At 37.5% G+C, this 22052-nt stretch overlaps 1 protein-coding gene across 16 annotated transcripts in view; it reads left to right on the forward strand.

Annotated features, from left to right (window-relative positions):
* The window catches only part of BCKDHB (branched chain keto acid dehydrogenase E1 subunit beta), a 377315-nt gene that overhangs the window by 55322 nt on the left and 299941 nt on the right, over positions 1-22052 (forward strand). For all 16 annotated transcript variants that reach the window (XR_010134301.1, XR_010134302.1, XR_010134300.1 and 13 more), the window contains 3 exons: positions 11709-11842; positions 13269-13424; positions 15676-15784. Coding sequence is in view for 9 of the 16 variants with exons in the window: in XM_031012416.3 (XP_030868276.1) it covers positions 11709-11842; positions 13269-13424; positions 15676-15784 (399 nt within the window). In the remaining 7 variants the exon portion in view is untranslated. The remainder of the gene's footprint in view (positions 1-11708; positions 11843-13268; positions 13425-15675; positions 15785-22052) is intronic.

Below are 22052 nucleotides of genomic sequence, written 5' to 3' on the forward strand. Positions count from 1 at the left end.
ACAGCTCCATGGATAGTTTGTTTTAAAAAATACTTTCCCCCCCCCAACTTAGTCTTAAGTAGAATTTTTCTTCTAAAATTGAACAGTGGAGTCAATTATTTTATTTGTCCACCTTCTCCATGCCTGGGGTACTGTTTCTTTAACTGGTGTTAACCAACCCTCTGTGTCCATGAATGTATTCTGAGAGTTCTCACATTTTCTATGAGATTTAAAATTTGGGGTTTTACTGTCAACGATAATCTTGAGAAGGTAATATAAGCTTTTTCTGGGTCATCTGAATCATTTGCCATGCAACTAGATACTACCACATGGTAAAATTAGTGTTGGTGTTTATTATTGTGTTCATGGTAATGTGAAGGCCAACTACTTCATATTATCTGAAGTGTATGAGGCTTTCACTGAGATTCAAATAACAAACAGTGCTAGGAGCATCCCTGCTTGCCACACCCAAAAGAACCTGCATTATAGAGATAACATTCAAGTTGTAGGCAGATGACAGATTACATTTTTTAATAGAGCAACTTGTAACAATCATTAGAAGTAAGTGTATCAGTAAGTACAAAAAGAATTTTCTATACCTGCTTCTAGTGATAATTGAATAAGGCACACATATAATGCAGAATTCAATATGGTTGTGATACCAACCATATCTTTAAGTGACTTCCTTAAATTAGTGTTCAAGGACTGCTTGTTAGTGGTTTTGTTTGGAACGAGGTCTGATTATCCTTAACTGGTTAAGGAAGCCATGAGGTTATCAGTACTGTTGTGTACAGTGCATTTAGGTGAATAGGTATTCTTTTCATTAGAATGATTAAAGTAAAAACAAAAACAGAAAGAGATTAAATATATTATCAAACTCAAAGCTTTGTTGGTGTTGACATTTCAGCAGAAAACTGTTGTTCATTATGCCATATTTTTTACTGTTAATTTGAATTTAATTGGTTAGGTAGTTATTTTTGTATTTAATTTATAAATTTGTTTTGGCTTTGTCTTTTTATCAGGGTAATAAACGCTAAGTTTTGTTTTGTATGTATTAAAATAACATATTAAAAGTGGTTTAAGTTGGCATTAGGAGTGTAAGAACACATTTTTCCCTTAAAAGTTGTATATCTAGTACTTGGTTTGAGAAACCTCAGTCTATGATACTGAACATTATTGTATCATAATCATGATAGCTAACCTTCAACTAGATGTTTTCTATTTCATTTTCTATGGGTTGCTTAAAATTGTGACTTTTCTCCTTTTCTGTCATTAAAAAAATTAATTTCTCTAATACATGGCTACCTAAAATCGTGACATAATCCACTGATCTGTGTGTGGGTAGTTGCATATTCAAAATATTGTTATCTGGCCTGATTTTTAGTTTCTGTGATTTTTGACTGTCATTTCTATTTTAATATTACTATTTTGGGTTCATTTTTCATTCATTCATACATTGAACACATGTTTTTAAAATTCCACTATGTACAAGGGATTGTTCTAGGCACTGGAGATTACTGGGTGAGAATTTTTTTTTTTTTTTTTTTGAGATGGAGTTTTGCTCTTGTTGCCCAGGCTGGAATGCAATGGCACGATCTTGGCTCACCGCAACCTCCGCCTCCCAGGTTCAAGCAATTCTCCTGCCTCAGCCTCCCAAGTAGCTGGGATTACAGGCATGTGCCACCACGCCTGGCTAATTTTTTGTGTGTTTTTTTTTTTTTAAATAGAGACAGGGTTTCTCCATGTTGGTCAGGCTGGTCTTGAACTCCTGACCTCAGGTGATCTGCCCACCTCGGCCTCCCAAAGTGCTGGGATTACAGATGTGAGCCACTGCGCCCGGCCAAGAATCTTTATATTTGGGTGGGCCTATAGTCTCTCTTCACTGTCAGATTTTCTAACTGTTTAAATGAAAAATTTCATGTTTATATTACATAGTACATATCTATTTCAACTAAACTAAATCTGTCTTGCTGACATATCTAGACATCTTAGTACTTGGTGTTACCACGTCATGATTGCCATAGACATAAATGTCTCTTTAGTCCAAAATGATGGGTCTTTTAAGCTTGTTCGTTCAAACGATATTACTGAAAGACTGGTAAATTCAAGAGGTTGTAGTAGGCACTATTGGACTACTGATGAAATGAATGAGACAGTCTGTGTTCTTAGCAGAGGAGCTTAGAAATTTTAATCCAGTCACTGAATCCTTGAAACTAATTTGGGCTTTGCTGTGTGTTGACATTGTTGTATCTATACACAGAATTGCAGACTCATTGATTACAGAGGGGCTTTTGCATTTAATAAACATTCATTCAGTAAGCATTTACTAAGCACATACATTTGTTTCTGGTTGATTTTTATCTTCTTTAATTTGTCTCTTAGCCATTACGATGACCCAGATATCTTGCCTTGGAGTGTTCAGAATAATAGGGTAGAATCTGTAGGACAAGGTTCACAAACAGCTATTTCTAAACAATGCTTCTTGGAGGTAACAATTTGAAGAATATTGTTGTAGGATAATTATAATTATAGGTAAACTTCCTAAATCTGGAAACCTTGGAACCTGTCATATTCTAGAACCATAAAAATAGTGCTGCTTTAAAGCAAAAGCAGAATTAGATAGAGGGAGATGTCCAGAAGAGATGCAAGACCAGTGACAGCCTTGGCCAACCCTGTGGGATCTGTGCAATCAGAATGACTCTTTTGCCAACTACTTGTCCCTAGTTGGGCTGAAATGACCAGGCCTTTGTACTCTCACACTGATCAATCAGTGGATGGGAGATGCCAAGCATGACCTCAGTCTAGGAGGTTCACTGCAGATAAAACAGACCCTAAAGGGTGTGATAGCTGAAGTGCTGATATCTGTCAGCCAGCAGATTTCTTAGTAACCAAGGCAACATGTTGGGTGATCTTCACAAATGGGTGATCTGGGCTTCATGCATCATAGTGTTCACCCTAGGCAGTAAACTGTGACGATTACCTTGATGACAGGATTGCTTATTCAGTGTTCTTTTTCGTTTTCTACCTCTGGATCATGAGTAGCCTAATTTACGATGCTAATATGTGGTGGATTAGGTATGAGTAAGGGGAACACCATTTTCCCCTTACTACTTTCAACTTAGGTGTTAATATTTGGTAATTCTAATAATAAGGTGACTATAACCCTTGGTTTACCCAGGTTAGTCCTGTTTGCCTAGAAATACCCAGTTTAAGCCTGTTGAAAATCAGTTAGCTTAGGAGAAATACCTAATGTAAATGATGAGTTAATGGGTGCAGCACACCAGCATGGCACATGTATACATATGTAACAAACCTGCACATTGTGCACATGTACCCTAGAACTTAAAGTATAAAAAAACCCAAAAAACAACAAAAAAACTATCTTCTCAACTAGTACAGAGACTAGATTAAAAAAAAATCAGTTAGCATCTAACATCTGTTAATTATTTTTAGTAACTCCTCACAGTCTCAGAAGTATCCCAGTTTGTATCCCAATACAAGATAAACTGTATTGTCATTCTACTTAGTAATTTTTTAAATTTGCGTGCATATTCATTCTTTAAGCATTTTTCTGGCCTGTCTAATGAATAGAATGTTCTGTTTTCCATTTTTTAAGAGGCAGAAATGGTCTTCTGGATTAGCTTTGTATTTTTGCTTTAGTTGACCCTAAAGCGTTTTATCTTTATCAAATTTTTCATCATCAAGCTTTAATATGTTGTGAAATCACGACATATTCTATCAAGTATACTATGACTGAAATTACTGGATGTATTATTTATTTCTGTCTCCCACTGTTACAATTGTGTCTATAATGACTTTTATTTCCCTGGTTTATTTTGTAGCTTAGTCACAAATATTTATGTTCTTATTTATCTTTCTGCTCAGAGACTGGGACCTGAGCTGTTTCCCTGATGGAGTCGATCATTTTCCAGAAGGATATTCCGACCTATTCAAATCTAGGTCCTGAGGAAACACAACTTGCTTAGAAATAGGCAGTTTTAAATCTGCTTTTACAGAAATCTTTTACAGAAATCCATAATGGAAAGAAGAAATTTAATTTTATCCCAGATAGATTTAATAACTTGCAGATCTACTTTGTTCACAGATAAACTCTAAAACTAATTAAAGCTTCTGAAAAATGTCTAGGGACAGAAGAAACAGATTCTTAGTGATTCTTTTAACCTACCAGGAGGTAATAGGCTGTCACCTTAAGTCATGCTTTTTCGTTTTCTTTTTTTTTTTCTTATTCTGTCCCCAGGCTGGAATGCAGTGGTGTGATCTCGGCTCACTGCAGCCTCTGCCTCCTGGGTTCAAGCGATTCTCCTGCCTCAGCCTCCCAAGTAGCTGGGTTTACAGGCATGCACCACCACACCTGGCAAATTTTTTGTATTTTTAGTAGAGATGGGGTTTTGCCATGTTGGCCAGGCTGGTTTCGAACTCCTGGCCTCAAGTGATCCGCCCACCTCAGCCTGTCGAAGTGCTGGGATTACAGGCCTGAACCATCACACTGGCTTCTTTTTCTTAATTGTTTCTCTGCCCTCTTTTCCCTGTTTTTCTGGTCTATAGTTGTGGCTGAATGTTAGATAGGGAATAGGGTTCACTGGTGGACTCAATTTTACCCATTTCTAATTGCTTAGCAAGAGGAGTCACCTGCTGATTTTAATATGAAGTTTAGTATTATGTAATGGACAATATCTTTAACAGATGGTGTACTGCCAGTGATGTAGAACTTCTTAATCATGCTCCCTTTACAAAAGAAGAACACTATTAGAAAGCGATGGTATGATTTTATGCTTGATCTTCAACAAGTGAGAAATTGATAAGTCAAATATACAGTCAACCATCTGGCATTCCACACGTTTTCATTGACTTGGGAGATCATGGAGTTATACAAAGCAGGAGTAGCACAATATAAGAAAATGGCGTGTTATAGAAATATTTATTTCTTTTATTTTAGTTATCTATACTATTGATCAGCAACAAGTTTATCAGAAATTTTCATTTTATTCAGCTATCTGAGTTTAGAAAGAAGTAATTCAGATGGTATTTACTTTTTTTTTGCCCAATCAAAGCTGCTAGGCATTGAGGAACTGTTTCAGAGTAGGCATAGTTTTTTCCTTCACATGAGGTCAAAGCCACTAACCACTGAATTAAACATTTGCTGAGCTTGGTTTGCAGCACTTTGATTGATATAGATTCCTTCTTGCAACTTCTTTGAGCCTCCGAAACTTACTGTGTCATTATAGACCCCAACTGCATTTAAAAGATAGGAATTTCAACATCCTACAATTTAGTCATCATTTGGATGAATGACTTAAATTATTATATATTTTAGGAATATTAATTTTTTATACTACCTGAGCTAAGCTGTGTGAAATTATTATCTTACGACATACACACTATTTAATATATTGAATTTGAGAAAGTTGGTTCCAAATATCAAATAGCTGAGTAGAAAGTAGAAAAAGACAATCCAGTTGCTGAGAATGGGGCAGAAAAAAAATGTGATTTCTAAATCCAAAGAAACTAGCTCCCCTTATCTAATTTATCCTTTCAAATTAAAAATATGTTAAATACTGTCAGTGTGCCGTGTAAGTAAGTGCTAAGCACTGACACTCCCCCTCTTTGTCCTTATGGACCTCAGGCTGATCCTCTTTGTTCCCAGCCTGGCTCACTGTCACTCTCTCCAGCATTCCTGTCAGTGTCCACATGGATGGTCTTTTCAATATTCTGGCTTCTCAGCTTCTTATCCTTTTCTTCTCTGGTGATCTTATCCTCCATCCTACATTAGCTTTTCATTCTTACAGCCATACTCTTGTCGTTAGCAATAACAGTGGTCTCTCCATAATCTCAGTTTGAAGCATCCTCAACTCTGATTAGCATTTTGAATCTCACTGTAGCTCACTGCTTCTAGTACCTCCATTCCAACAGTCTTTTGACCTTATTGATTCTTAAAAGCCACGGATTTTACCACCTTGTTGCTGTCTTTCATTTCCCTGATTACCTTTCTTTCTTTTACATCCAGTTTAAATTTCATGTCAATATTTGCTTGGCAAAATCTAATTCTAGTTAAATCCATCTCTCTGTGTGAATCCTGAGCTGAATGTCACTGGAGCAAAACATGTCATGATGCAACTGGTCTTTAAGTTCAAGGCTGGGAAGTTCCGGGGCACTCATGTTGCCTGCCATCATGCCGCATGTTCCGGGTCCATTCGGTCTTCCATTCTCCCAGATGACTATTTCATACTTTTTTCCCCCTCCTCAAAACAGCTTCTCCCATCCTTATTCTTAGGTAATAATTTAGTTTTGCATTTTACTGAAAGGATAGATGCCACTAATAAGAACTTGGATAAGCTCTTATCACTGCATATATCCATGTACCACCATCAATGCCCATATGCCTTCTTTCCTCCCGCACTCTGAAAGAATGTAAGGGTTCCTATCAATCCCTCCACAGTAGATCCCTTCTTCTCTTGTCACCTTTTCAAAGACACGGTTCCAGTTATTATTCCTTCTCTCCATTTTATTAATTTTCTCAAAATAATCAATGTTCTCTTCTCTACTGATCATTCCCATCAGCCTGCAAATATGCTGTTATTTTTTCCATCTTAAAAACCTGTCTTGCTGGGTGCAGTGGCTCACGCCTGTAATCCCAGCACTTTGGGAGGCTGGGGTGGGTGGAACACCTGAGGTCAGGAGTTTGAGACAAGCCTGGCCACATGGTGAAACCCCATCTCTACTAAAAATACAAAAATTAGCTGGGCGTGGTCGTGGGTGCCTGTAATCCCAGCTACTTGGGAGGCTGAGGAAGGAGAATCACTTGAACCCAGGAGGTAGAGGTTGCAGTGAGTGGAGATTGTGCCACTGCATTCCAGCCGGGTGACAGAGTGAGACTCCATCTCAAAACAAAAAAAACCCAAAACTCTCTTGACCCCATATTCCTCTCTAGTGACTGCTCCCTTTCTCTTCTCTTCTCTCTTTCTTTGTTTTTTTAAGACAGAATTTCACTCTGTTGCCCAGGGTGGAGTGCAGTGGTGCCATCTCAGCTCACTGCAGCCTTGACCTCCTGGGTTCAAATGATCCTCCCACCTTAGCCTCCTGAGTAGCTGGGACTACAGGCACGTGCCACCACACCCGGCTAATGTTTTTATTGTATTTTTTGTAGAGATGGGGTTTTGCCATAGGGTCTTGAACTCCTGGGCTCAAGTGATTCTCCGAAAGTGGTGGGATTACAGGTGTGAGCCATAGCGCCTGGCTTCTTCTCTCCTTTATAGCACCGTTTCTCCATATAATTGTCACTACTCATTGTCTTCAATTTCTCTGCTTCTATTCTCTATTCTCACTTGAAGTCACTGCAATTAAGCTTTTTTTTTTTTTTCTCTTCTCTCCTACTTTGCAGAAACGGTCATGTTAAGGTCACCAATGATAAAATCCTCAGTCCTCATCTCACTTTTTAATAGCAGTATAGACACAAGTTAATCACTCTTTTCTTGGAAACACTTCCTTTTGGGACAGCACATTCTCCTCCTGGTTTTCCTCCAAACTCTGGCTTGTTTTCCTTCTCAACTTGGCTGATTTATGTCTCACCTGCTTGTCTTGTTAACATTGGAGTATCCAGGCTACAATCTTAGATCTCTTCTTTTCTCTCCATTTAAATTTACTAGGTAATCTTATCCCATCCCTTGTTATTAAATGCTGTCTTTATGCTGAAGACTTCCAACTTATATCCAACAGTCTAATTGATAGCTCTACCTGAATATCTGAGGGCATCTCAAAGTAAACATCTCCAAACCTGAGCTGCTGATCTCTCAGCCAACATGCTTCTTCACAGTTTTCCCTTTCTCAGTTACTGGGAACTCTGTCCTTCAGGTTACCCAGGCCAAAAGACGTTGAATCATCCTTAGTATTGCTGTGACTCATACTGCACATCCATTTCATCAGCAAATCCTTTTAGCTCCATCTTTAGAATATATCCAGAGTCTCACACCATTTCTCCACCTTCTCTGCTATTATGCATAGTTATCTCTTACTGGGATTATTGCAGTATCAGATAATCAGTCTTGCTGTGTCCACCCTTGCTATTGACAGGCTATTCACCAAATACGAGTCAGAGGGATCCTGTTGAAATGCAGCTCAGAGAATGGCATGACCTTACTCAAGAACTTCCTGTTTTTCTCACTCACCTGCTCTGACTCGCTCTCACAGTAAAAGAGGGTTTACAATGTCCTCCAGGGCCCTGCTTGATCATCTACCCATTCCATCCTGTAACTCCTTGACTTTATCTCCTACTACTCTTTCTTTTACTCTAGACCAGGCAATCTGGACTCCTTGCCCTTCCTCTGATATATTAAACAATTTCTTACCCCATGGTTTTTGTACTTGATGGTCGCTCTGCCCAGAATATTTATTCTCTCAGATACATGCATAGTACACATCCTCATTTATTTAAACCCTTTGCTTAACTGTCACCTCTCAGTGGGGTCTTCCCAATGTCCTTAAAAATCATAGTAGTTTCCCTCCCTCCATCACCTACTCCCCTGGTTCATCATCTAACAAACTAAATATTTCCTTCATTTATTTTGTTTTTATTGCATTTCTTGTGACTAGAATGTAAACATTCATGAGGAATGTTTTCGTTTTGTTTGCTGCTGTTAGGAAAGTGTCTGTATAATATTAAGTAGTTTAAAAACATTTGTTGAATAAATGTATGAATTATTATAGTCTTTTCAGTGTTATAATTTTTCTATTACACATAAGAAATGGAGCCTTAGAGTGTTTAGTAATCCGTGGAGGTAACACTTAAACCCAGGTCTGTCTTGGCTCATAGCGCAGTCACTCATGTATTTTTTCATCTATCAGGACACTTACAGGGTACTACAAGAACTTTACATTGGATGAATTGCATTATAAGATAGAGGAAGTCATCAATATTGTGTGTCTTATTTGTGCTCTTCTCCTCAATCAGTATCTGGGAGAAAATAGAAACCGATTTTTAACAGTTCATGTTGAAGCACTTTTTGCTACATCATCGAAACTTGTCAGAGAGACTTGTTAAACTATTTCCTCAAACCAAACATGTTTTGGGGTAAGAGAGTTTTGAGAAACTCATTTTTTTCTGCTTTCTATTGGCAACAAGGCTATATTTCTTACCGAGATGAAAAATATCTAAATCCCATGAACTAGCAAGGAATCAATAAGAATGCTGCTAGTTTGGTTAAGGTGGTTCAGATATTCCAGGGCTGTGAATTCCATGGGAGACAGCTGGAATTTACGTTCATTTTCTACCACTGAGTTGTTGGTTCACTGGAATCATAGATTTTCAAAGATTATCAAGCTACTCACAGTCAAATAGGGAATTGATGAGGAATAGAGGTCACAATTTCAGAAGATAGTCACAGATCATGATGAGTATGAATCATGCTTTCAGTTTTTGCAGCTGCTTATAGCCTGGCAAACTACAGGATGTGTCTGGTCGGCATTTCCCAACACCTGCCCCATGTTTCGTTCATATTCAAAGGAAATGATTAAGCTAAAAGTGAATTCTATATATGAAAAAGAACTGGTATCCTTGGATTATGGAAGTGAAATATGAATACCAGGTTTCTCCCAAAACATTTGGTTACATGGCCAGACTGTGGCTATTGTCTTTGTCCACCCAGAATCCTGAAATTATAATTTCTAATGAAATTCTGGCATGAGCTGAGAGGTGGTGAAATGTCAAGTGAGAATTGAATTATACGCTAATAAAATTGTACCTAGTGGTTCGAATGGATCGTCTAAAGGGTTTATCAAACTTCTCTAATTTGAAGAGTCTCGAACTCCAAAATCTGCCTCCTTGTTCGTGGGCACAGCTCTTTTAACTGGGAGAGATTATTTGCTGCTGGGCTTTTGGAGTGTCCTGTGGGCACAGGTGTTGGCAAGGATTTGATCAGTTTTTGCACAGATTTTGGGGCTCCTCCATGCTGTGCCCTTCTTTTAGGGATTTAGTCTCTCAATTTTCAACCACTGGTAGCCACAGACTATTTTCTGACATCTCAGATCAACCAGGCTGAGTCTATTTGTTTGAATTTTAGCTGTCCCAACTCATAGACTGGGGAGTCCTTTTGCAGGACAAGCCTTATGAATGTCATGGTCATCCACTGGGCTTAATTTCTTTCAAGAGTCAAGACTCCAGTTTATGCCTACTTTTGGCCCTTCAATGCCTTTAAATAGTTGTTTGTTTTATTTTGCCCAGAGTTTATAATCATTAAATGTGGAAAGGGTAGTCTGAAAAACGCAACTCTGACATTACGTTCAGAACCTCAATAAGATATTTTGTATAGTTTTTTCATTATTATTCAATTTAAAATACCACTTTCTAATTTTCGTTATAGTTTCTTCTTTGAGCTGTGAGTTATTTAGCTATGTATTAAAAAAAATTTCTAGCCAGGCCTGGTAGCTCATGCCTGTAATCCCAGCACTGTGGGAGGCCGAGGCGGGTGGATCATCTGAGGTCAGGAGTTCGAGACCAGCCTGGCCAACATGGTGAAACCCCGTCTTTCCTAAAAATACAAAAATTAGTTGGGCATAGTGGTGGGCGCCTATAATCCCAGCTACTCGGGTGGCTGAGGCAGGAGAATGGCTTGAACTCAGGAGTCAGAGGTTGCAGTGAGCTGAGATTGCGTCATTGTACTCTAGCCTGGGTGACAAGAGCAAAACTCCATCTCAAAAAAAAAAAAATTCTAACATAAGAATTTTTTGAATGATCTTTTTATTGATTTCTAACTTAATTACACTATGGTCAGAGAATATATGTAATTTTCATCTTTTAAAATTTGTTGAGATTGGATTTGTAGTCCAGTATATGGTCAATTGATGTCAGTGTTTTCTGTTTACTTGAAAAGGATTTGTATTCTTTGCTTCTGGGTGCAGTGTCCTTTGTATGTCAGTTAGGCCATGTTTGTTGAACATGTTTAAATCATCTCTATTTTTTACACTCCCTCCTTTTTTTTTGGTATGCGTTTTTTGTCAGTTATTAAGACTAGTACATTAAAAAATCATCTCCCACTATGTGATGATTTTGTCCATTTGTCGTTTTAGTTGTGTTGCTTTTTTCCATTTATTTGGAGCCCATTGTTAGATAAGTATAGATTTAGAATTATTTATTTCTTGTGAATTGAACCCTTTAACAGTATGCGTTTTCCCTCTTTATCTCTGGTGTGTTTTTTTCCTGAAAGTCTACTTTGCCTGCTATTAATATAGTGACATCAACTTTCTTTTGGTTAGGTTTTTTATTGTCTATTTTTTCCTTCTTTTTTCTTTTTTTTAACAACCTTTCACTGTCTTTAGAGTTTGTGTTTCCTTTCAAATAGTTGGGTTTTCCTTTCTTTTAAATTAGTGTGACAGTTTTTATTTTCATTGAAACATTAGATTACTTACAATTAATACAATTATTAATTGGATTTAAATAATTCACCTTACTATTTTTTTTTTTAATAGAGACAGGTTTTCACTATGTTGGCCAGGTTGGTGTTGAACTCCTGGTCTCAAGTAATCCTCTTGCCTTGGCCTCCCAAACTGCTAGGATTACAGGTGTGAGCCACCGTGGCTAGCCATACTCTTTATTTTCTGTTTCCTCTACCTGTTCTATACTTCTCCATCCCATTATTAGTTTACTGAATTTTTAAATGTCTTATGCATGACATTACTCTCATTTGCCACATTAACCTTTTTTTCTTTTCTATTTTAAGGAAAAGATAGAGTTTTTAATACCCCATTGTGTGAACAAGGAATTGTTGGATTTGGAATCGGAATTGCGGTCACTGGAGCTACTGCCATTGCGGAAATTCAGTTCGCAGATTATATTTTCCCTGCATTTGATCAGGTAAGTGAATGAATATTTCTAAGGTTGTTCAGTCATTGAAATATTCAAGTATTGCCACTACCCTTCCACCCACCCTTACCTGCATTCTAAACATTTTATTATCCTTTTACTAATGTATTACAATTATAATTTTGTTATGAGCATATATTTAAAGATCTAATGGAATAGTTTAAGCAGATAGATTGGGGTTGGGTGAAGTGGCTCACATCTGCAATCTCAGCACTTTGGGAGGCCAGGGTGGGAGGATCACTTGAGGCCAAGAGTTCAACACCATCCTGGGCAACATAATGATAATGAAAACCCATATCTACAAAAACTACAAAAATTAGCTCAGTGTGGTGGCACATACCTGTCTTCCCAGTTACTCTGGAGGCTGAGGCAGGAGGGTAGCTTAAACCAGGAGTCCGAGGCTACATTGAACTGTGATCGCAGCACTGCACTCCCTGGGTGACAGAATGAGACCCTTTCTCAAAAAGAAAGGAGGCCGGGCGCGGTGGCTCACGCCTGTAATCCCAGCACTTTGGGAGGCCGAGGCGGGCGGATCACGAGGTCAGGAGATCGAGACCATCCTGGCTAACACGGTGAAACCCCGTCTCTACTAAAAATACAAAAAATTAGCCGGGCGTGGTAGTGGGCGCCTGTAGTCCCAGCTACTCGGGAGGCTGAGGCAGGAGAATGGCGTGAACCCGGGAGGTGGAGCTTGCAGTGAGCCGAGATCGCGCCACTGCACTCCAGCCTGGGCGACAAAGCGAGACTCCGTCTCAAAAAAAAAAAAAAAAAAAAGAAAAAAAAAGAAAGGAAGAGAGAAAGAAAGAGCAAGAGAGAGGGGAGAGGGAAGAAGGGAGAGGGGAGAGAGGAGAGGAGAGAAGAGAGGAAGGGAAAGACAAGACCCTGTCTCAAAAAGAAAGAAGGGAAGGAAGGAGGGAGGGAGGGAAGGAAGAAAAGGAAGGAAGGAAGGGAGGGAGGGAGGGAGGGACGGGATCCAGTCTCAAGAAAGAAAGGAAAGGAGGGAGGGAAAAGGGCATTGTGCTATGGGAAAGGAAGGCAGGAAGGAAGGGAGGGAGGGAGGAAGGAAGGAAGGGAAAGACGCATTGTGCCATGGGAAAGGAAGGAAGAAAGGAAGGAGGGAGGGAGGGAGGGAGGGAAGGAGAGAAGGAAGGGAGGGAGGGAGGGAGGGACGAGACCCTGTCTTAAGAAAGAAAGGAAGGGAGGGTAAGACTTATTGTGCTATGGGAAAGAAAGGCAGGCAGGCAGGAAGGAAGGAAGGAAGAGGGGGAGGGAGGCAGGGAGGGAGGGAAAGACTCATTGTGCCTTGGGAAGGGAAGGAAGGAAGGAAGGGAGGGAGGGAGGGAGGGAGGAAGAAAGGAAGGAGATTGGAAGGGAAGGACTCATTGTGCTATGCCCCGTCTTTCTTTCTGCCCCTCAGATTGTTAATGAAGCTGCCAAGTATCGCTATCGCTCTGGGGATCTTTTTAACTGTGGAAGCCTCACTATCCGGTCCCCTTGGGGCTGTGTTGGTCATGGGGCTCTCTATCATTCTCAGAGTCCTGAAGCATTTTTTGCCCATTGCCCAGGAATCAAGGTATGTTCATTTATGTACTTTATTTGATTTCTATTTGATGTTTCCATTTTGATTCATTCTATTTAATATCTATGCTTATCTAGAGGAAAGAAAACAAACAGGATTCTTGGAATTTATGTGAACTTAACTGTATTTAAGAAGGGGAGGTTAGCAGTTCTTTTAAGTATGCTATCCAATGCCCAGTTTTACAGAAAGTTCTTTTTGAAGGAGAACTGGTTTTATAAACTCTGGCATTGATTAATTTTATAGACTTCAAAGAATAAGACCAAGAACATAGTTGGTTTACCTCCCCTCTCTTTCAAAGCTTTATATTTCTTTCTAACTTAAGTCTTTCTCACTTAACTGATGATGGGGTGATTTTAATAAATCTTTTGTTTAGTCTGTATTTACCTCAAAGTCACAGGGATAAGACTTTTGCTTTTAATGTATTTCTTACTTGTTAAAAAGACTGAGAGAAGACTGTTACCTAGATTTTTTTTTTCTGTTTAAAGTTAGGTAATACTTGCTCAACCAATTAATTTTGAAGCATCTCCTTTTTATAACCTGTCTTTCACAAAAGCTTAGGTCTTTTGATGGTAAAAATATTTTGAGTATTTTATGTCTTAATTTTTTGTATTATGTTTTCTGTTTCTGTTTACTGAATAAGCTTTTCAGGGGATCATTTGTAGAAACCCATAGATGTGTGAATCCAGAGATGTATATTTGTTTTTTGACCACATGAATTGATTGTGAGCATGTGTCTATGTTTTATTCTTTTTTTCTTATTTGTTTTTTCTACCAGATCAAAGTTATAAGCTTATCTTAGTTGAGTAGATGTTGCCTGATTTTTGAATGTGAGCTAGAAGTTGTAGACTGGGAAAGAAGCCATGTGCGAGGCAAGTTATTTTTGTGCTTGAGCTAAACGTTAATTCACATTTAATATTTATAACATTATATTGTTTTTAAGAACAGATCTTTTCTGTCTGTCCCCTGCCTTCTCTTTTCCTCCTTCATTTTCTTTCTTCCTATTCCTTTTTCCTTTTTTTTCAGCTGAAATGAAAATATACTTAAAGTACAAAAGGCTAATATGAAGAAAGCAGATGAAGGGAAATTAAAAAGTAGGAACATAAGATAAAGGCATTGTGTGATATGGTTATTAATGTGTTCAGAGGTCCAGAACAGAAAATAAAATTTTTTATACAGAAAATAGTGACATTTTTGCTGCTCTTTTATTTTTAAAATAAAACCCTTCAATAAAAAATGGCATAAAAATGGCTTTGAAAGCCAAATATAGTTTGCCTCAGGGAATCTTAAGTCTTTGTGATAAGTTCAGGTTTATTTTAATAACTCTTCCTATATAATATTTGTCTTTAAACAATTATAATCATTTAAAATTAGACAAAGTTTGTGATTTAAGTCAACATGAGATAGAAGTTAAGAGCTTGAGCTTTGGTATCAGTGGGAATTGGGTGAGACTCTTTGATCAAGCAAGTCGTGTGACCTTAGGCAAGCTACTTGTTCTCTCTAAACCTCAGTGTCTATTTCTAAAATGAGGAAAATTATAATAGCTACCTAGTGGGGTTGCTATGAACAGATGAATTAATTCACAGAGTGCTTGGCCAAGTTTACACATGTGCTTCCTACTGTCATTATCATCTTCCTTATCATCACCCTCATTTTCGAGAAGGTCCTGGAGCCCTTTCCTGTGAGTGGAAGTGTGGACTATCCACACTTTTGTTTTTGCTTTGCTATATAACTGGACATTATGGTGCCTGGACCATAAAACTCAGTGGACTAATTTTTCACTTATGAAATGAAGACCATATTTTTTTCATGGGAAAAGAAGATTTTAACATGTTAAAACTGGAGAAGAGAGTTGCATGTACTTTGAAAGCAGAAACAGATTATTAGTAGAAGAGATTTCTTCATAGATAAACACAGGTAGATATTAACAATATTACAGTTTTTTGCTTTGATGAATGATCTTTGCATATTATTTTTATTTTTTTTATATAGGCAAGTTTAGCTTCTTAAGAGTAGTATCTTAGTTAGCAGAACATGGTAGACATCTGATAAATATCTGTTGAATAAGAGGCATTTTTATTTTTATATAATATGTAAACTTAATAAGTGATAATTAGGCTTAAAGTAAATAGCCAATATCTATTTTTAATTAGTAACAATTGATTATTTAAATATCAGCCCTTCTTAGAAGTGAGTTTACTGGGATATATTTTTACTAAAATTGTCTTAAAAAAATCTGTTTTTGCAGGTGGTTATACCCAGAAGCCCTTTCCAGGCCAAAGGACTTCTTTTGTCATGCATAGAGGATAAAAATCCTTGTATATTTTTTGAACCTAAAATACTTTACAGGGCAGCAGGTAAAGTTTTTCTTTATTTTATATTTGTGAATATCTTTATATACTTTGTTTTTTTATAGCTCTAAAAGTTATATCTTTTTTTTCCATATGGTTGATTTATATTTTCCTTGTAGAAAGAATCTTGATTTTTTTGGTATTTAGTTTGTCCTCAGGTGTAAATTTTATGTTTGGGAAAAATTCATCTAGCCATTTTATATTTTGATTGTGGAAACAGAGGAAATCTGAAGTGGTAGCAACAATAAAGGGACTATGTTTAACCACATAGTAGGTGCTTAGTAAATATGGATTGAACAGAAAAGTAAATGAGCTCATTTTACTAAATAGTATATGTTTCCTTTTAACTAAAGTGACCATAAAGGTCTTCCTTCATTTAAATCAAGATACCTTTGATTGTGAAGGAGGTGCTGTTAACAATTATACTGTGCTGTCAGGTCTATGCTGGGATGACTGTGTAAAGCAAACTGAGGTGTTTGGTCATCCTCTTTTTAGCTCAAAATCCTGATTTTATAAACATACATCTGTGACTGCTAATTTCTTCACTGTAATGGAAATTTTAAATAGCAAATGATTTTTTTCTGTCTAAAGCATTTTAATCACTCCTGGAAGCTTCTTCCTCACTCTTCACAATGGATCCATTCTCCCTATGCCAAAAACAGCCACTTTCTGATTGCCATCAGATTAGGTGTACATGTGTTTGGGCTTCATATAAATCCATGCACACTGCATATGTTCTTTTGTGTTTGCTTTCTTTTACTCAACCTAATGCTTTTGAGATTCATTCATGTTGCTTGTATCAGTAGTTTATTCACTTTTCTTTGCTGAGTAGTAGTCCATTGTATGAATATCTATTGTTCATTTCTATTACAATAATATTACAATTTTATACAATATTAGAACATTTCTACTTAGTAAGGAACATGGTCATTATATTGGATGAATATTCATTGTTCATTTCTATTACAATAATATCTTACAACTGTACAATATTAGAACATTGCTACTAAATAATGAACATTGTCATTACATCATATGAATATTCATTGTTCATTGATAGTATTATTACTACTAAGTAATAATAATTTATTTTTCTAAGTATTCTAGTTACTAAGGAAAGTAGCTTGGCCCTCTTCATCAAGCTAATTTTTTGTGAATAGCATTAGCATATTACAACTATGTTTCTGGAGCCAGCCTGCCAATAAATGCTTCTTGGCTGTGGGGAAAAGAACACCCAAAAATCTGAGGCGTGTACAGTATTGTTTAATAAGTAGCATTTCATTGTATGAATAGATCACAATTAATTCATGGCCCATGCAACTGGGCTTCTGTTTCAATGTATCCATTCCTCTGTGATGAGTTTTTCAAAGTGGATGTGTCATTTTACACTTTCATTGGAGATTTTTCAGAGTTCCTGTTGCTCTTAAGTTTAAAAACAGATTTTAAATTGACTCTAGATTTATATGGACTCTATTATGGTCTGTATCCCATTATGTAATAAAAATGAATGTAAGAATTTAAAATTTTGAAGTGAATAGGAGAATATCAATGATATACTGTGAATAGCTTTTTGATGAAAAGGATTTCTAATACTTTGGATATCCTGTGGCTATTATAGTTGTAATGCCAGCCAGCTGTTATACCCAATCAGTAAAGAAATTTTGCAGTATTTAATAAATGGCGACTGAGTAAGAAAGATTTGAAAAAGTAATATTTACTTTGCTGCAAATTTTGAAACCAGAATTGGTCAGGCAAATACATTTACAGGATTCTAGCTAAGAGAATGCACTTGAAAAATTTGTCCTAGGCTTGGCCCTTGGAGAGATTATGAAAGACCCTGATGAGGTTCAGTATTCAAAAGGTTTCCAGAAATTTCCCCATGCTTGATCATGTATCATTTCTAGGATTCTAACTCTGAATCACTTCTTGACTCCCAGGGGCTCAATAGAGGTCACAGTGATATTGACTCTTTCATAGCTAGAAAGCTTCTCTGCAGAAGAAATTAGGATAGGAAAAAAGGGCTAACCACCAAAGTCTTCATATTAGTCTTCTCTAGATGGTTGTCTAAGTTGTTCTCTGGGCCAGCAGAATAATCATCACTGCTAGCTTATTAGAAATGAAAATTGTCAGTTTTTATCCAAGACTTGCAGCATTAGAACCTCTGGGAGCAGAGCCCAGCTCTCTTTGTGTTAGTAGCCCTATAGATTATTCTGATCCATGCTCAAGTTTGCGAAACACTGCCTGAGGTCAGTTCTGAAACAATAACTGATGTTGCCTATGTCCATTTATCTTATTTTATTCTTAGTTCTTATATAGAGAGGATGCTTTTGACCTATGGTTTTCTTAGACTTGACCTCTGGTTCAGTGTCACTATGACTATATTTTGGTTTCTACTTTTCCTTTTTTTTTTTTTTTTTTGGATCTTCTGACCCTGATTCTGTAATTTAGCCCACCCTTTTCTAGCCCTGTGTCTCAGATGTACTTTACACTGGTGGTGTAAACTCCAAACATACAGTTGTTTGGAATGATATAAAAGGAATGGTGCATTGTGATTCAGCATTTGATTGAGGAGGCCTCTGGAAGACATTATGTATTGAAGGAATCAAAGAGACAGTTAAAAGAAGGTGCTTTACATTCATTTCAAAGACCAGAGCAGCCTGACAATTTCTAAGTGGTAGTATACTTGCAGTATCCATAAGTAAAAATTTAATAGATTGATTTTTTTCCCCTACATCCCTCCTTTTTAAATTTCTTATGTACATTTGGGAATAGTTAAAATTGAGTGGATGAAAACACAAAATTTTACATTTAAAGTTTTTTAGAAGAGTTCATATTGGGACTCATAATGGTTCATGGATGGACTAATAAATATGGATGTAGAATTATTATAAATACTGGCTGACATTTATATAAAAATAATTGGTAGTTAATTGGGAGCTACATTTTTACATAATGGTCCATTAGGTTAATTATTCAGTACTATCGTTCCTCAGTATACTCGGGGGATTTGTTCCAGCCCCTCTACCCCAATAGCAAAATCCAGAGCATACTCAAGTCCCATGGCTGGCCTGTGGAACGTGCATGTACAAAAAGTTGGCCCTCCATATATGTGCCTTTCATAGGCCGTGAATGGTATATTTTCCACTCACATTTAGTTGAAAAAAATTTGCGTATAAGTGGACCCCTCCAGTTCAAACTGTGTTGTTCAAAGGTCAACTGTAATCTTAACCAAATGGAACATAGTCAAGTATAAGTAAGGATACAAAAAGAGGTAAGTGAATGCCAAAGCTGGGCTTTTTCCCTAAAGTTATCTTCCAGGTCCTGGACACATTGATCTTCTGCTTTGATGATTCTATAGGGCACTGAGGATGGGAGATAAAGTACAGAGCTCACTTTAGGTAGAGACTTTGCTAGGAGCCCTTGATTAAAGCCTGTGGGACCACATCTGCAGTGTGAGGTGCAAACTTTGGAATAGTCTAAGGTAATATTTACAAAATCTATGCATTTAAGACCTTGTATTTTATTTATGGAATGGTATCTTAAACACATAAATATATTTATGAATTATGTAATTCCATAAAGTTAGATATGTTAAGTTATGCTAATATAAGGCCTCAAGTAATATGGAAATTTATTTCTCTCTAATATAAATGTCTAAGTTGGCAGTCCAGGGCTAGTGTGATAGTTCCTCAGTCATCAAGGTACCGGGCCTCTTCTCTCTGGTTGCTGTGCTGTCTTCAACATGTAGTTTTCAGTTCCTGGTCCTAGGTAGCTGCACCAGCTCCCAATACCACATACGTATTTCAGCTACCAGGAAGGGAGGAGGAGGAAAGGAAGGTATTATCCTTCTCTTTAAAGAATAACTTGAAGATTGCACGCATTAAATTTCACTTCCCACGGGTCACATCTAATCATATGGCCATGACCACACCTAACCACAGAAGAGGCTGAGAAAGCTAGTCTTTGGCTTAAGTGCCTAACTAAAAATTTTATTATTACACAATGACAGGAAATGGATGTTGAGGGACAACTACCAGTCTCTACCACAATTACTTGCATGGTTTCCAAAAGAAGCTATAAATTTTAAGGAGGGAAGAGATCTGTTTGAAATAATTCAGCTGTTTACCCTTTGACTCATAATCCACTTCTAGGAATCCATTTTGGAGATACATTGGCAAAAATTTGAAGAAAATGTTACTGGTCATTGCAGTGCCCTTTAAACGAACAAGAACTGGAAACAACACATTTGCCCATCACTAGAGGATTTTAGGTTAGTTGAATAAGCTAAGCTCCATCCATCTGATGGGTTACACTGCATTGTTTAAAGGAAGGAGACAGATCTCTTTATATTGTGGTAATAGTCAGGGTTTGATTGGAGACCAAAACTAGAAGAAGCAAAACTGAAAGATATAAGAAATATATTCTAAGCATCTGACCATTTGCAGCTGTAAAAACTAGTTAAACAGTCTAAGAAAGATTGTTGCTTCTGTGTTTGATGTTATAACCTGAAGTCCACGGGGAAGACTGTGAGGAAAGGAAGATGGAAATAAAGTGGGGGGAACAAGAACAAAATAGAACTTGCTACAGTGGATTGGAACTTAGGTCCATCTCTCACCACCTCCAAGGCTTAGTGTAGGAAAAACGTTGGCTGCTAGGAGACCGGGTATGCGGCTGTTTGAATAGCCTGTTTATGTGATATCATGGAGAAGGCCTGGATTAGCAGAAGGAAATGGGTTAGAAATTTTTTTAGATTATATGAAATATTTGGTGTCTAAATGAATTTAAGGAGGGGAAAGGAGAAGGAGGTGTTAAGAGTAAGTGTAGAATAAGATTTTCTTTTCTGGTATTAATGGAGGAATAGTAGATTAGATACCCTGAAATAAATGGTGTGTGATTGTGTGTGTGCTGATTTTAAATATATACTGAGCTGGCATGAAAATTAGAACGCTGCAGAGTTCGAAAGCAAAGTGGAGCTCAGAATTCTGGGAGGTAAGTGAATGCCAAAGCTGGCTTTTTCCTTATAGTCATCTTCCAGGTCCTGGACACATTTAACTTTTCTTTGATGATTCCATGGGGGCACTGAGGACAGGAGATAAAGTACAGAGCTCACTTTAGGTAGAGACTTTGCTAGGAGTCCTTGATTAAAGCCTGTGGGACCCATTCACAGTGTGAGGTGCAAAGGTGACAGGATGGAAACTTACCTGTCTTGCTCTATCCTCTTGGAGAAGAAAAAAAAAATCTCTTCTGAGAGTTTTTATCACAAGATGAACCTTACACAGGATTACAATTTGAGTATGTGCTAGTAGTGCGGTCTGAAAGCACTTAAGCAGATAATTAAAAGTGATTCTGTGTGGATGGCGTCCATGAAAACTGTTGGAAGGAAACAAAATCCTCTCTGGAGTCACTTCAACTTAGGTTAGCAACAACCCAGATACTCCCACAGATAAAGCTCCAAGTAAAAGATAGAATCCCTTTGAGCGGAAACAAGAAAAGGCAGCTATGAACCCATGTAGACTTTAAATATTAAAACTATTTTATAAGAAATGCAAAATGAAGGCCACATGTGGTAGCTCATGCCTGTGATCCTAGCACTTTGGGAGGCTGAGGTGGGAGGATCGCTTGAGCCCAGGAGTTTGAGACCAGCCTGGGCAATATGGTAAAACCCTGTCTCTACACAAAAAATGCAAAATGTAGCCAGGTGTCATGGCATGCGCCTGTGGTCCTAGCTATTTGGGAAGCTGAGGTGGGAGGATCACCTGCGCCTGGGGAGGCTGAGGCTGCAGTGAGCCACGGTGGCACCACTGCATTCCAGCCTGGATGACAGTGAGACCTTGTCTCAAAAAAAAAAAAAAAAAAAAAAAAAAAAAAAGCAAAACATGGGTTTCATATTAAAAAAAAGGAGACACTTGAGAATACAAGAAGGTGACAAGCAAAGTTGAAGAAAAACAACAGAAGGTTTAAAAAGAAAAATATAATAAAAATCTCCAATGGTTTAAGCCCAGAAATTTATAAACAGATAACGGGGGAATTGATAAACTGGAAGATAAAACCAAAGCAATAACCAGAATATAATCTAGAGAGATAAAGAGAAAGGAAAGAGAGGTTGAATGTAGAGGGATACTGAGAAGGTCTAAATAAATCTAAGGAAACAAACATGAGTGTTTTTCCTAATAATATTTATCAGCAAAATTTTGCTGACAAAAGTGATTCCCTGGCATATTTTTGCCATTTTGCCTCATCAGAACTAAACCAGTGCAGTAGGAAATATTTCAGG

Source organism: Gorilla gorilla, chromosome 5, assembly GCF_029281585.2.
Source record: "Gorilla gorilla gorilla isolate KB3781 chromosome 5, NHGRI_mGorGor1-v2.1_pri, whole genome shotgun sequence".
In the NCBI taxonomy this organism is placed as follows: Eukaryota; Metazoa; Chordata; class Mammalia; order Primates; family Hominidae; genus Gorilla; species Gorilla gorilla.